Source organism: Lutra lutra, chromosome 2 (genome assembly GCF_902655055.1).
Source record: "Lutra lutra chromosome 2, mLutLut1.2, whole genome shotgun sequence".
Taxonomy (NCBI): domain Eukaryota; kingdom Metazoa; phylum Chordata; class Mammalia; order Carnivora; family Mustelidae; genus Lutra; species Lutra lutra.
In genome coordinates this window covers 177,215,408-177,232,118 of record NC_062279.1, presented here as the reverse complement: position 1 = coordinate 177,232,118, position 16,711 = coordinate 177,215,408, and the positions used below count along the sequence as shown (strand labels likewise).

Below are 16,711 nucleotides of genomic sequence, written 5' to 3'. Positions count from 1 at the left end.
TGAAATTTTGGGGAAATGTGCTCCTCAGACTACTATAGATTTTCAATACTTTTCACTTTTCAGTGAAAGACCAAATCAATGTTGTGGCCCTATACAAGATGTTTCTGAACGTATTTGAATTAATGAAGCAAAATGCCATCGACACGTTAGTGGTAGTGTTACATTAAAGTCATTCAAAACTTGAAAGATTTGTAGAGCTTTTCCTGAAAAGAATATTTTTAATATGTTATAAAATAAGTGAAAACATTACAAATGATGAAGGTTATACTTTCTAACCTTACTCTCTATCTTATCTCTCCAGTGTTTGCTCAAACAAGTAATTCAGTTTTTGAAATTTGGTTAAAGCCTTATTCCTTTGGGTGCTATAAACTCCTAGCATAAGCTGCAAAACTATCCAAACAGACCAAGAACATCCAAGAGGATAATGACATTGGCCCCTTGGCACACTGCTTTGTCACTTTTCTTTCCCAGCAATCTGAGCACTAGAAACTACTCCCTTCACCCTCCAGGACACTAAAAGGAAAGAAGGAACTGAGAGAGGTCTGAAGACGTCCTCTGGATCTTGTTTTCCCTATTGACAGTCATTGTTAGAGGAGAAGATTTAGGACTTCATCCATCCATCTATAAAATAACAACATTGGGACGCCTGGGTGGCTCAGTCGGATATGCCGCTGCCTGCGGCTCAGGGCATGATCCCAGGGTCCTAGGATCGAGTCCCACATTGGGCTCCTTGCTCAGCGGGGAGCCTGCCCCTCTCTCTGCCTCTTTCTGACACTCTGCCTACTTGTGCTCGCGCTCTCTCTCTCTCTCTGACAAATAAGTAAATAAAATCTTTAATAATAATAAAATAACAGCATCATCTTTGCTATCAGGTGGGATGATTTGAGCTCTAACACTTGCATTCAGATGGTAAACTTTTCAAAAAACTTAAAAAAAAATTCTAATACTATGAGTTGTTTCAAGATGTTCCTGAAACATCTTTTTTTCTGTTACTACCTGTAGGCCAAGAGGCAGCATTTATTCCTCGGAAGACAAAATCATACAGGAACAAGAGGTTTCCCTAGTTCAAGTGCAAACGGGATTAATTAGAATCCTATCGGGTACTTGAGGTGTCTTGACCCAGGTTAGGAAGGGAGACTGTGGTATCGCTTTGGGTTTTATGGAAGGTAACACCTCTTTGCTTCCTCACCAATTCAGAGAACTTAGCTGTCTCAGTCTTTCAGAGAATATTCTTGACCTGCTTTACCTACTTTAACCTTATTCATTTGAAAGACAATGTGTTTGGACGTGTAATTTTTGATTATGAAACCACTTAATAGTGTTGGTCTGCATTTTTAAAAATCTGATTTTTAAAATAAAATTTAGAATTAATTTATGTGTTAGACCAGGAAAAATCACAGATGAGTTAACAGAATAATTATGAAGCTTTATGCTTCATTAGCAATGGTTTCTCTGAAATTTCTCACCTTGTTCTTTGATCTGTCACTTTACATTTATTCTAACATGTTTCTAAAACAATTTTTTTTTTTCCTCATAGTCACACTCTGCTGCTGGCTTCCTTTGAAAATTAATAGTAGAGAGGGATCTGATCTTATCAGGGAAGATTTTATAATTAAACAATCAGTTGAAATAGGAAGGTGTGCCTTCATGATCCATACAGGTTTTTGAAAATGTTTTGTATTTATTTGCTTAAATAGAAAAATGCAGTTCTATCTTTAGGATTGCACAAATTACCAACTAATCACATCTACTGTTTATGAAAGCAAATTACTTACCTTGAGCAGTAACAGAAAACGGAGTGTGATCTAACACGTCTCTAGATTGGACAGTGATTGAAGCAGGATTCCCGTGGTGATCAAGTCGGCTTTTTTCTCTTGTCTTGTTATGAAACATAGGTTACAAGATATGTTTTTTAAAAATGACAACTTATCTGATGTACTATTTTTAATAGGTTATGAGTCAGGGAAAATCATTTCTGCACTTAAGAGTAATCAGAAAACTGTAACTTGGACCATCTAGCTCTCCTTTGAATCAGAGAACAGTGTTTCACACACATTTTGTAATTTTTGATTAATGTAGAGCCTCCAGTAGATTGAAGCTTCATGAGAGCAAGGATTGCTTTGATGATATTCATCACTATATTTCCAGTGCCTGAATGTCTGCCATGTGTTAATTACTAAATAAATATTTGATGAATAAATAAATGATTCAATTGGATATAATATGTATTATATATTGTATATATTATATACATATGTGTGTAAATATATATATGTATATAATATATTCAACTGGATATAATCTATCCAGAAGCTAAGTTTCTTTAGTAGATGTTCGCTTAATGGAAGCCTGGCCCCTATTACTAATACAGTCCAGGCTTTCTACACAGTGAGGATATTCATATCACATGTGTTGTCACTAGGGACTAATTTGGGGATATGTTGGGGAAAAGAGCTAATAATTTTCAAGAATGCATTCTGTAGAAATGTAGATCCAGCCATTTTAGGGACTTGTGCTCCGAGTTAATACATGAATGTGAAAAGCACGTGGTTTGAAAGATTCCAATAGCACATGCCTGGACACATGGCAGGCCCGGTTCTGGGCTCTCAGGCGCAGCAGGGGACAGGGACCGAGACATCTCTGTCTTTAATTTTAGTGGGTGGAGATAGGCAGGGCACTTGTAAACTAAAAAATTTTAATTCCAGACAGAACTTAGTGCCGGGGCACCAAGATGAGTCACTAAGATAGGACAATGAGGTGTAATGATTTTTTTTTACATTATTTCCTTTACTCCTCCCTCAAATGTGGTTGACTTTTCTGGGTTTTTTTTTTAAGGCTGCTTTGATGTGGCATAATATAGATCAACAATGACACTCAGTGTGACTAAACACAACAGTTTCACACCCTTCGCGACATGTGGCAGTGAGTGGTTTGGAGGATTCCTAGAAAAATACAAAACTTAATGGAAAACAGGACTTTTCTTGAACATTTATGACTGCCAAGTTCACAGTAACTTCTGTATCAGAATATAATGCTTTTTTCAGATAAAAGGACCACTTCTATTCTTAGTAGCTGCAAATATCACTTTCGTTTGTACTAAAAAACGAAATGCACTAGATGAAAATTTACATGATGTACTAGTGATTTCGTGGTTTAAAATTCCAGTAGTTTCCTGTTTTACTGTTTGCTTAAGAATCTTTGCAGTCTGTCAGCTTATCTACTAAGACCCGCCACTTTTTGAGCATTGACTAAGCTCCAACTCTACAGCTCTTTACCCTGATTACTTAGTTCAAGGGTCTATAAAGTAGGGTACACAAGATGATCCTTTGGGGTGGGCAGGAAAATGCTATAGCTGCTTTTTCTATCTATATTTTACCTTAGCTTTTTTTATAATTTCTGTTTGTGCATTCTGCAAAGCTGAGACTTTACTAATAGTAACAGAACAAACATGTTTTATAAAAACACAGCAATGTCCTAGGTTGAGTACTCAACCTTTTTTCCTACAATACTACTAAAAAAATAAATAAATAAAAGTTTAGAGATGACTGATATAATTTCATTCTCAGAATGACCCTATTTAGTCCGTATTATTAGCCTTATCTTATGGGTGTAGAAATTCTTAGGAAAGCTACTTGCTGAAGGGTACATACTGAGTGGTTAGCAGAACAGGGATTCAAATCCCGGTTCTGCCTTAATTCCAAATCCCATGTTAACTATATTCAATAGTTATTATATTCAATACGTTATTCTGTGGGTTTGGTGTAGAAGAAAGCAAGAATGTATGTAAAATGTTGTAAACCTGAGAAATAAAGTGCAACCGAGCACATAGGTTACAGAACCACCAGATCAGCCCTTAAAGGTACTGGTGTGGTTAGGACATGTCCACGGAGTCAATGAGAAAGGTTCTATGCACTCTATTTTGCTTTAAAAATGGGTGCAGAAGTTTGTTTTTCATGATTTTCCCTTAACTCGTCATTAGAAGCGTATTTAAAGTTTTTAAGGTTCCCTTTGATCTCTGATCACACGCTTCTCCTTTCTGGCCTAATAGATCTCTTACTAGGAGCATTTTGGGGTAGACTTTCCACACTGGGAATTGCTGTCTTCTCTCTCAGGGAAGATGGACGTTGTTTTTGCCGGCTACACCCAATCGCCTCTCAAATCCTGATTCCTTTCAGCTGGGTGTGTGAATTCTGACCTTATTTGGTAGGCCTTTGGCTGCATGAGAGTTCAAGTATGATTTTCCACGGTTCAGAAAGCACCAAGTTAAAATCTCCTTCTTGGCCTTGGAAAAATGAACCGGTTGCCTGATTTCTCCAGAAACAGACAAATGAGCCATCCCAGTATTTTAATGCTCTTAGTTCTAGCGTTCTGTACCCCACTTACACTGAAAGGTGAGAAGTACGAGGTTCTCCTTTTTTCTTTTTTTTTTTTAAGATCTTATTTATTTGACAGAGAGAGATCAGAAGTAGGCAGAGCAGCAGGCAGAGAGAGAAGGGGAAGCAGGCTCCCTGCTGAGCAGAGAGCCTAATGTGGGGCTCTATCTCAGGACCCTGAGATCATGACCTGAGCCGAAGGCAGAGGCTTAACCCACTGAGCCACCCAGGTGCCCCTCCTTTTTTCAATAAAACCCCATTGTTGTGTGTTCCAAGATGCTGAGAAGAAAAACCACAAGCATGAATGCTGACCAGTGGAATGCAGAACAGAGAGGAGCCCGGCAACCTTTGCGAGTCAGCACTACAAAATGACTAAGGATCACATACCCACCAGCACATCTGAGTGCCGGGTTACCATATTTTCAAGCTAAGCAGGACGGTAACTACCATATCCTCATAACTGGTCTTAAGGCCTCTTCCTAATCCATCCCCAATCTGCCACCAGTAATCTTTTCCTGTCCCTCTTCAAAAACTCCGCTTCATCTCACTTTGACCTTTGGAATCCTGCACAGAACACACAGACCCTTCCGTTTCCATTCCCTGCTGGCTTTTCCAGCCTCATCTTTTTCCTAACTTACTACTCAGAGTTTGAGATGATGAGTCCAATTTCATCCTCAGAACAGTCCTATCAGATTAGCATCATTTAAATCACTGCCACACCTCATTTCATGTATTATTTCCATATTGTCCAAATAACAACTTCTCAGGCACAATATGCTTTTGCATACTTATGTCTCCACACATGGGATTTCTTCTGTTCAGAATTCCTTGGCCCATCCTTTCCCCACCTTGGCCAAGTCTTAATTCTTCATTTAAGATTTAAGGTCGAGTGTTAACTCATGTTGGACTGGATCTTTGAGCTACCCAGAGGAAAGAAGAGATCTCTTTAAAAAGAGAGTGAGATCTCTCCCCTGTGAGTCTCTCTTGTACCCAGAAAAAAATGTTTTGTTTACTTTCAAGATCATGTGTAGCATATGGTAGTATTATTTGGGGAGAACACTGTTTTTCTCTGATGGTAGCCCTGTCGGACAGTTAAGAGATTTTGTCTGTAGTTTGGGATTGCGAGGAGAGAGAACTGGGTCAAGAGGATTCTGAGGCCATGCTAAGGAAGAAGGGTAGGAATTGCACAGGGAAATATCCAGAGCAGTCAGTCATGTATTCTGCAGAGGGGGGCCTGCAAACTCAGGCACAATGGACAAATCCACCCACTGCTTGGTTCTGTAAATAAAGTTTTATTGGCACACAGCTACAGCCATTTGTTTACACATAGCCTTGGGCTGTTTTCATGCCACATCAGACCTGAGTCGTTGCAGCAGAGAATGCATAGCCCTCAAACCCTAAAGTATTTACCATCTGTCCCTTTACAGGAACATTTTGTGAGCCTTGCTCTGCCGAAGCAGTTGTTAGAGCTCAGGGCTCAGGCCCGTTGCACTCTTACCATTGCACGTCTCTGGGTCTCACCTCAGACCTACTTCAGGAGAAATTCTGGGTTTGGGGCCTATGTGTGTCATCAGCCCTTCTGGTGACTCTGACAACCACCACTCTAAGGTCCTCGTCCCATGGCTACTTCCTTGGGGTTTGATGCTAACCAGGCAGCCGGGGTCTAGGAGAAGCAGACACCAGTGAAAGGCACAGAGGTACGATCAGAAAGCTAGGGGGAATCCAAAGAAGAATGTCTCCTAGTAGGTTCTAAAATATAAATGGTCCAGAGGAAGGAACTCGTGGTTGGATCCCACCACCTTGCCTAGAACTACCTGCTTGGAGTGGATCTGTGAGTGAGGGAGTGCAGGCCTGCATGTGCGGAGAGGGACCAGTCCCAAAATGTGACTCTGGAGCCCACAGGTAGAAATGGGGAAGTAGGAGGGGCGCCTGGGTGGCTCAGTGGGTTAGAGCCTCTGCCTTCAGCTCAGGCCATGATCCCAGGATCCTGGGATCAAGCCCTGCATTGGGCTCTCTGCTAAGCAGGGAGCCTGCTTCCCCCTCTCTCTCTTTGTCTGCCTCTCTGCCTGCTTGTGATCTCTGTCTGTCAAATAAGTAAATAAAATAAATAAATAAATAAAAATCTTTAAAAAAAAAAAAAAAGGAAAGAAGAAAGAAATGAGGAAGTAGGTACAATCGGCAGGAGTGGCTCAGGACCAAGTCTGAAAACGATTCAGAGAAACACAGTTACTACCAAAGACTAAAGAACAGAAACAAATATTTAAAAACCTATAATGATTTGAATAAAATTCTAACTTGCATTTAATGTTTTACTTCTCATTTGCTGCCTTTGGGTGTTTGTGGATTCCTGAGATTTTGTTCTTAACACCATAGCTCAGCTATACCTCTCTTTGGCCTTGGATAATTTACCCAACCTCCTCAAAGCTATTAGCTGAATTAATAAATGTAAAACACTTGGCAGTGTCTGATACATTTTCTCTAGTAGGGAACTATTTCTTCATCTTCCTGGTAACAGTCTTATTTCATATTGAAATAGAGGTTACCAAACGTTGCTCATATTTACTCCAGTAGGAAAACTTGGCTTACTGACATTCTTTCTTTATTTGTCTTTAAAAAAACATCTGCCAAATAGCCCGTGTTGTAATCTGAAACCCAAATTGATATGAGTTTGATTATTATGCTTCTGATCGTTTAGGAACATTGTCGCAGGCTTTTTAAAAATAACAAAACAATCTAAGTACAACCAAACACTTGCTAGTATGGAAATAAGTCATTTTGAGGTTCTCTTATTTAGCAAAATATACATGTGCTTGGAAAAACATAATTTCTAAGTCTATCATAATACATTTTATCATACAGTTTTTTAAATATGCTGCACGAAGCCTTTTATCTTTGCTAGGGTAGAAATTTTACATTTATATGACTTTTTAAAAATTCTGAATACATTACGAACATCTGAGAGAGAACATAAGATTCTTGAAGGCTTTACTAGGCGAATAAATATTATTTCATGATTTTTCAGTGATAATTAAATCTACATTATATCGAAGAGTCAGCAACCTGAAACCTTTATAACTTTTTGAAACTTTGAAACTTTTTGAAACATTTCAAAATGAACATTTTGAAAGTAAAATTAGTGTTTGAGGTTTTGTTGGTTTTTTTTTTTTTTAATTCCATAAATGCCATGGGAATTTTATCACGTTTCAACACTTGCTGACTATGTAATTCCCATAGTGCCCATTACTGGCCATCTGTGTAAGGTAATACATGTTTGGGATGAAATTGATTACGGCTTAAACACTCCTGTGTTATGATCAGGAAAAGCACGCAAAGTTCACATTTTTTTCTAGTGGTCATTATGTAGCTAAAGATATTAATTTCCAGGGGCAGAACAGCCTATCACTAGAGATCTTAATCTCACAATAAATGACACCAGGGCCAAAGGAAAGGAAGCTACAGAGCCTTCCACTAAAAGTAGTAAGTGCTGTACCAGAGGAGTTCTTAAGATAAAAGGAAGATAAACAGGCTTGAGAACAGTTTTTCCTTTGTAGTCTTCAGAATAGACCCACTGCAATTTTGCTGGGTAGTCAGAACTGTTTCATCACCCTTTTTAGAAATTCTTCTTGTCGTAGTAACCGACACACCCCAAGTTAGCCTGCCTGTTGACTTTTCTCCACGTACACATCGTTGGCCCAACCGCTCTTTAATCCTTTATATTATTTTTACCTGGTTTGAAAAATGTTTCCTTTTTACCTGGGCAAAACGAAATCCTTCCTTCAAATATGGCTTCAGTGTGACGTCCCCCATGCAGTCAGTTTATTTTTATTAGATTTGTGCATGATCATGTATATCTGTATTCTTCCTGAGCTCATTTCTCCCCTCAGAGCTACAAGATAAACAAATATGTATTTTTTTTTTTTTTAGATTTTATTTATTTATTTGACAGAGAGAGAGATCACAAGTAGACAGAGAGGCAGGCAGAGAGAGAGGCTCCCTCCTGAGCAGAGAACCCAATGCGGGGCTCGATCCCAGGACCCTGAGATCATGACCTGAGCCAAAGGCAGAGGCTTAACCCACTGAGCCACCCAGGTGCCCCCACAAATATGTATTTCTGATGAAGGTGTTCACCTCTTGGCTCTCCCATTGTCGACTTACCTCAGGGTTTTGTGAGACATTGCGAAAAAGATTTTTAGGTTAGAAAATTTTGAGAGCTTGTGTTACTGAACTATCCCCATGACCATTAAAACATCTTATCATGTTTTCTGTGGAATATTTGACATTTGAACACAGCTATATTCTGATCTTCCCTGGGATGGTGCCCAGGATGATTTAGCTACAGAAGCCCCAAAAGTTGCTTAAAGAATGGGGGTAGAATCCTTGTCTCAACATTAAAGTACAGCAATTGTGATGTTGGCATAGTTGTTGCTGAACTGCTCTTCCTTTTCATTCTTGAACTTCTTGATGATAATTATTCATCAGGTTACGATAGATTTCAAATCTGCTTCCCATTAAAGATAATAAAATACTATCTCCTTCAAGAAGGGAATTTGCCTTCCTGTCTTATGTATTATAAACTAAGAAGTCATGCATCAAGTGAACCTAATTGCTATATAACTTATCTGGAATACATTGAAAAGAATATGGTCTCGATTGCAGCAATGCTTTATAACATTTGGCTTTAGGAGTTCTGTTGATTTTTTTTTTTTTTTTTTTTTGGTCATTCCCTCACTTTCACTAATTTAAACACTGACTACTGACTGTCAGTGTTGTGGAGTTGTTATATAAAGATGAACAAGACATGGTCCCTACTCTTGAGCAAAACTATCAGGTTAAACAGTTCATCTGAATATGATAAATTAAGATGTGTAAAGATGAGCCAAGTTCTGTCAGAGCACTGGAGAGGGAAAATTTATTTTAGTAAAGCTTCAAAGAACCAATAACTTTTAAGTTTGGCCTTGCAGGATGAGCCAGGTATCTCCAGCAGAGTAACAGAGGACATGTCGTGTGTATCCATAAACATACGTGTACATATAAACACACATGTGCATAAACACCCATGCATATGCATGCCCCCATGTAAGCACTGTGGCGAAAGCTATTGGCTGGCGAATTTAACATCCATTCCCATCCCTCTTCTGTCTGCCATCCCACTACCGAGGCTGGCAAAGCTGAGGACTAATAGTTAAGGATGGCCATGTAAGTCTAAATAACCAAATATGGCCATATTTGGAATTCTGCTAAGGACTTTTGGGAACACTTTTGTTTTCAAATAGGAGATGGGTACAGTTGACGTTACCCCCTTCCTCTTGTCTTGGAGCGTGGCAGTGGTAATTACAGCTGTGGCACCCCCTTGAGATGTTGAGAGAGATGTGCAGAGTGAATCTAGTGCCAAGGACTGCCTGTCCCAATACTACTTACAAAAGGAAAACCAAATCTTTATTTAAGCTATTGTTAGTTAGATATTTTCTGTCATATTCGAAAGCATTCCTAACTGATACATTCATAAACTCTCTCGCACTTATTCATGTGTGTTTGCATCTATTTTATTTTCCATGGCTAAAATTATGGCTAATTTTAGACTTACATTTCAGTAAATAGTAAAGAGAACTCAGTGTTCGAAGGATGAGAGGAAATGGAATGCCTTCTTTGTTATTACCAATCTGGACACTCCTTAGCACTTGATTTCCCTTGTATGTATACTGTCCTCGTCTGATGTTTTAAATAAAAAGTGAAGGCAAGAAGGGAGAAAAACATGATAAGAAAGATAAATGTTGGTGTGGGTCATATTGGTGGTTAGGGTACAGGAAAAATCCAAGAATCCGTTGACTGTGGCTTAGTTTGTCACAGTGTATTCCTGTGTATCGAGGACCAAGAACAATTACCTGCATCTGTGTGGGGAGCCAGGTTTCCCAAATAGCCAAAAAGTTGTTATCTTTCTTCCTCCATTTAGGAAGATGAGAGCAGAAAAATAAATTCTTCTTGGGGAGCAATAAGAGCCTCCTGCAGAATGTGTTGGTGGTGTCCAGGCTTATATGAAAGAAACCGTCTAGTGCACAAGACTGACCGTCCACTACACAGATAGGGAGCAACAGGAAAAATACCCAGCCTGTTCTTTCCTACAGACACCGATGGGATCACCTGGTTTATTTCTCTCTCCCTCAGCGTTTATAATTGTACGATATGTGTACCTTTTCTGACACAGCATCAAGCTACAATTGAATTATCTGAGCATTCTTTCTTTTTTAATAAGCATTTATTCTTATACTTTTTCAAACAGGTCAGCAGGATTGCTTCTTTGCTGGGGTCATCTTCGTGGTTTTTGCTATTGCTATCTTTCAGTAGCTATCTGCTCCTCTTTAAGTCCCTTTGGATTTGTTGTGTTTTTGTAAGAAGCCGTTCTCTACCTTAGAGAGGAGTAAGGTAGTGTAGGTCTCTTTAGCTTCATGCCGAAGTACTGGATTAAAGTCAGGGATCCTTAGGAGAAAACTCAATGGGATAGTTGGAATTTACATCAAAGTCTATGCATGACCATTTAGTCTCTGATTGAAAGACATATGCACACTTCAATTCTTAAAGAATCTAAACCATTTTTTTTTTTCTTAAAATTTTTTCTACTCGTTTTCCCTAGAATCTTCAACTACTTGGAGCTACAGCCATTGAGGATAAATTACAAGATCAAGTGCCTGAAACTATAGAAACTCTCATGAAGGCAGACATCAAAATCTGGATCCTTACAGGGGACAAGCAAGAAACTGCCATTAACATTGGTGAGTCCCCTAATCCAAGCTTTGCATTGTGATGCTTTTTTCACACTTTGACATATTTTAGAAGATAAGTTTGAGCTATTTCAAAATCTGGAAGATTTGGTTTTGTAAGATTTCCATATTTGTAATATTACTGGGCTTCCCTATATACTTATGGCCTCAGTGCCCCTTTACATTTGCTGTGGTTCTGTATACAGCCAGACCTTAGATCTTGCAACCACAAAATAACCCTCCCTCACCTTTGTCTCACTGCCTGCACGACCCCCTTCCAACCATAACTGACACATGTAGATAACATCTCTGCAGTTGCCTGTGAACGTGAGGAGATCGGGATTACAGCAGACCTGTGTATTGGCACTTGTTTATGTGACCACAGGTTATTTCTAGGAATGGGAAATAAGAAGGTTGCCAGGTTTCATTCATCCTGCAGTTAATTCATTTTTCTCAAAGAGGTTTTACTAAGTAACTCACACTGCCATAACAAAATACCACAGGTGGTGTGGGTTAAACAGCAGAACTTTATTTTCTTATACTTCTGGAAGCTGGAAGTTCAAAATCAAGTGTCAGTCAGTTTGGTTTCTCCCGAAGTTTCTCCTTCTAGCTTGCAGTGGCCACCTTCCTGCTGTGTCTTCAGCTAGCCTCCCCTCTGTAGATGCATGTTCCTGGTGTCTCTCTCTTTTCTTACGAGGCACCAGTGCTATTGGATCAGGAACCCGCCTTCTGACCTCATTTAACTCTAACAATCTTAAAGGCCCAGTCTGCAAATATTGTGGGTTAGGGCTCCAACGTGTAAAAACAGGGAGGGCACAATTCAGTCCATAACAGATGTGTCATTGAGAAGAACAATAGTATTTGGTGTGAGACCTGTAGTACCAGTAATATGTAAGAAAACGTCACTCTTTTTATTTTCTTCCACATTCGGGAATAGTAGGTTGCCTGAACACTGCCAACCCTGACATAGATTCAGCCTCTGGATATTCATGATATGAGTTACATCCAAAACTCTCCCAAAGTTGAAACCATTCAGAGGTGTTTATAGCATGAAACCACATTTTTAGAAAGTCATTGTCAAATATAATTAAGAAACATTTAGCTGGGGTGCCTGGGTGGCTCAGTCATTAAGCGTCTGCCACTCAGGTCATGATCCCAGGGTCCTGGGATCGAGCCCCGCGTTAGGTTCCCTGCTCTGTGGGAAGCCTGCTTCTCCCTCTCCTACTTCCCCTGCTTGTGTTCTCTCTCTCATTGTGTCTCTCTCTGTCAAATAAATAAATAAAATCTTTAAAAAAAAAAAAAAAAGAAAGAAACATTTAGCTAACGCTCCTTTTAGAATTTTTAGCAATCACAGCATTCTGTAAATATAAAATACAGACTTATGGTAAATTGCCAATAGGAGAGGGAAATTTTTAAAAGACACTAGTTAGCAGAAGTATAAATCTAAAAGCCACACACATGGTTAATTTTGATTATAAAAATTATCACTGGTGTTAGAGACAAATGGAAAAAAGTTGCATGAGAATACACAATGCTTTAGCGTTGGGAGACCCGAAAAAGACAAACATGCTGAACAAAAAAACGTGACTGCAGGTAGAGGAAGACTATATGGTAGCAAAGAGTGATAGCCAAGGAAAATTAAGCCATCCTGAAAATAGTTCAGGGCATGTAGTCATTATGACTACGGAGAATATGATGGTGGTTTCTGGGAACATTTAACTTTTAGAGTCTTGGGTCATAATCTTTGGGGCTTTTCTCCTAGTATAAAATAGGTGAGATTCATATACGAAATGGTTATGGTGCATCGCACAGAAATATTCAGTTTTATTTATTTTTTTTAAAGATTTTATTTCTTCAACAGAGATCACGAGTAGGCAGAGAGGCAGGCAGAGAGAGAGGGGGGGAAATAGGCTCCCTGCTGAGCAGAGAGCCCAATGTGGGGCTCGATCCCAGAACCTCCGAGATCATGACTTGAGCTGAAGGCAGAGGCTTTAACCCACTGAGCCACCCAGGTACCCCGAAGTATTCAGTTTTAAATCAGGAGGTCAGGAAGAACTCATTGAGATGGTGACATTTGAGAGAGAACCAAGAGAGGAGAAGGAGGGAGATTCTCATTTGGATGATAAGGGAAAGCTGTCTTCTTTCCAGACTAAGAGGGAGAGTAGGAGAAAAGGCCAGCAGCATAACAGAGCCCAGGTTGGATGAGGCCTCCCAGATGCTTGTAAGGGCTTTGCATTTACTCTGGGTGAGATGGGATGGTTCTGAGCAGAGGAAGGACACCTGGACTGACTTTCCTGGGAAAATGATCAGTCTGGCCACTCGGCTGGCTGCGACTGGACAGGAAGGGAAGCAGGTGTGAAAGCGGAGAGACCAGTGAAGAGGCTCTCATATTTAATCCAGGTGAGGCACGGTGGTGACTTGGACCTGGGTGACAACAGTGAAAGTGGTGAGAAATGGTTGGCATTTGTATTTGTCTTAAAGATGGAGCCCACAGGATTGACAAATGGATTAGAGGTAGGGCTTGAGAGAAAGGACTCCAGCATAACTCCTGGGATTTTTAGCCATGGCACCTGAAGGATGGAATTGCCATTAACCAGAATGAGGAGAAGCAGGTTTTCTGGGAGGAGATCAAGGGTCTCATTTTTGGATCTGTTGAGGTTGAGACGCCTGTTTTGCACCTCTGTGTCTGCTGTTACACAGGCGCTGGAATGGGAGAGGCTGGAGTTTAGGAAAGAGCTCCCATTAGGAGATCTGAGTTTCAGAATGGTCTGTGTTTAGATGGTATTGAAAACCACTGTCTCAAATGAGCTCGCAAAAGGAGTATTGATATTAGTTCAAAGGCAATGGTCCTATTTTAAGCTTCAGTCAGCTGAGTTGCATTTCTCTCCAGCCATGTTCAGTTACATGCAGGTGGTCCCAGAGGAGGCCAAGTTGGTTAAACCAGCAGGTGATTTTGCCCTGTGGCAAGTACGGCAAAGCAAGAGAGGACAGAACCATAGAGGACATGACCACAGTCTGAGGACAGGAAGATGGTGGTGGGATCACTGGTCCAAAAGATAGCCTGACGACCCTCCTGTGCCTTCTCCAGAAACAACCATCAGCCCTCATGTTGGTCATCGTGAAGGACATTCCTTATAAATTTGTTAGTTTTCAGGATATTGAGAATCATCAGCACATTCTCTTTCCCTACTTGTTTGTCAAGACAGCCTTAACACACCGAATGTTACCCTTGCATCCCTCCTATAATAAGCAAAACCATTTCTTTAACTGCCTGCAAATCTAGAGACAAGAGACTGTCATCAAGTCCTAATAAAATAGATAAAACCTTAATTCTATCTAATAAAATAGATTAAAAATAAAATTTAGATGCTTTTATAGTATTATCGCTTTAACATCTTCACTACTTCTCTCTAGAGAAATGAATGCCATCAATTAATCTACTCTTTGTTTGGATATAGGACACTCCTGCAAACTTCTGAAGAAGAACATGGGAATGATTGTTATCAATGAAGGCTCTCTTGATGTAAGTAGAATTATCTTTAAAAAAAAAAATCCTTTAATGACTTAATCAACTTGTAGAATTTTATTCTATATCCAAATATCTATGGATATAGTTGATCTTCCTTAGGTTAAAATATACTTCTCACTCTTGTTCTATAACATAACATATACTGTTCTGTTCTGAACCTGTGTACTGTATATATTGTATGCTCTTCTGAGCCACGTTGAGGTAAATAGATTCTAGCTTTGTGTCCGTGACAGCTAAAACAAGTTGCTAAATGATTTGCTTGATGGTGTGAGACAAAACTGCTTTCCAAAAGCTTTATGTCAGGAGGTTACTGAGTGACTGCAATTTGCTCTTATCTACCTGGGAACTTTTTTTTTTTAAGATTTTATTTATTCGTTTAAGACAGAGCACAGGGGGTGGAGGGGTTGGGGAAGAACAGAGGGAGAGGGAGAAACAGACCCCCACTGAGCAGGGAACCTGATGCGGGGCTCCATTCTTGGACTCCAGGATCATGACCAGAGCAGAAGGCAGATGCTTAACTGACAGAGCCACCCAGGCACTCCCTACCTGGGAATTTTTGTATATTAAACATTTAATATCTGCTTTTGCTTCCAGGCTTAATATATATTTTGTTTCTTAAAAAAAAAATCTGTAAAACCTATCAAACAAACAGCATGAATTCACCATTTCTTACAGGAAAGTTTTTTTTTTTTTTTTTTTTTTTGATGTCCTAACTTCTGGGCTGAAATGTAAATTCCTAGGATGTCCTTTTTTCATGGCTGTGATCATATGAAGTTATATTTGGGGAAGAGGGAAAGATTTTCCACGTGTGCAGTGTAAAACAGAAGTTAAGCAAAAAAAAAAAAAAAAAGATGCAGGTCAAATGACCTGTAAGAATTTTAAAATAAAGGTGACTGTTTGTAACTTAAGGTGGAAGACAGAACAGGGGAGGTGACCATACAACAGTTTAAAATAGTCACGGTGATGCAAAGAGCAGAGCAGAGAAGAACCTGTTATTAAGGATGCGGGTGGGGGCGCCGGGTGGCTCAGTGGGTTAAAGCTTCTGCCTTCTGCCTGGGTCGTGTCCCCAGGGTTCTGGGATGGAGCTCTGCATCGGGCTCGCTGCTCAGCAGGGAGCATGCTTCCCCCCTCTCTCTGCCCGCCTCTCTGCCTACTTGTGATCTCCGTCTGTCAAATAAATAAATAAAATCTTTAAAAATAAATAAATAAATAAATAAGGATGTGGGTGAAGTGGAGGGGCCGAGTCCATAGAAGGGAGGGTAAAGAGGCAAATGTTCAGAAGTCAGGTGGAGAACAGAAATTACACATAAGAAGTGATTCAGTGTCTGACCTTTGAATTGGAATGATGGTCTCTTCATTATTTGTCCTCAAAGCAATCCTTGTGATCCTTTTCCCTTTCTTGTGAAACCCTTGAGAAACGCGTAGCCTAAAGTATAACACACGATTTTGAAATCGAAAGTTGTTCACATCTTTAATAATAAGTACATTTTGTGAACCATGAGTTAATCCTAAACACACACACACACACACACACACACATCCTAGCCTGTGGTTGGAAGACTTTCCTTTTTGTTAATTCATTCAGTGGTTCTCTGCTAGCCAGAGAACTGGACCACTAAGGAAGCACTCAGCAGATTCTGCCCCTTTTAGCTCACTGCTATCTCTGTCCCTTACCCTTCCTATTGTTCATTTTTTGTTTATTCAAGTTACAACGCTGCGAAAAATGTAACTGGGATAGTCCTTCCCTTCAAAAGCTTACAGATAATAAGGGAAGTAAAATGCATACAAGTAATAATATGAAACAGGTCTGTAAATTAGGTATGTATCTTGCTCTGAAAATACTGTGAAGCTTAAGGAAGTGTTTATAAAGTGGCATTTAGAGGTGAGTAGTTGAGTAATAGAGGAGTACTTGAAGCAGAAAGTTTATGCAGGTTTAAGGTATATTTGGGGCATGAAAGAGAAACATTGAACTTGAATACAAGGTTATAAGTTTTTTAAGTATTCTTGGAATAAATGTGGGCACAGAAGGTAAAATTCAAGTTACAGAAAGGGAC

The 16,711-nt window shown here is 39.7% G+C and overlaps 1 protein-coding gene across 4 annotated transcripts in view; it reads left to right on the top strand.

Moving 5' to 3' along the window:
- ATP8A1 (ATPase phospholipid transporting 8A1) overlaps window positions 1-16,711 on the top strand; it is a 231,369-nt gene that overhangs the window by 124,997 nt on the left and 89,661 nt on the right. For all 4 annotated transcript variants that reach the window (XM_047719196.1, XM_047719195.1, XM_047719198.1 and 1 more), the window contains 2 exons: window positions 11,002-11,140; window positions 14,587-14,651. In XM_047719196.1, coding sequence (XP_047575152.1) covers window positions 11,002-11,140; window positions 14,587-14,651 — 204 coding nt within the window. The remainder of the gene's footprint in view (window positions 1-11,001; window positions 11,141-14,586; window positions 14,652-16,711) is intronic.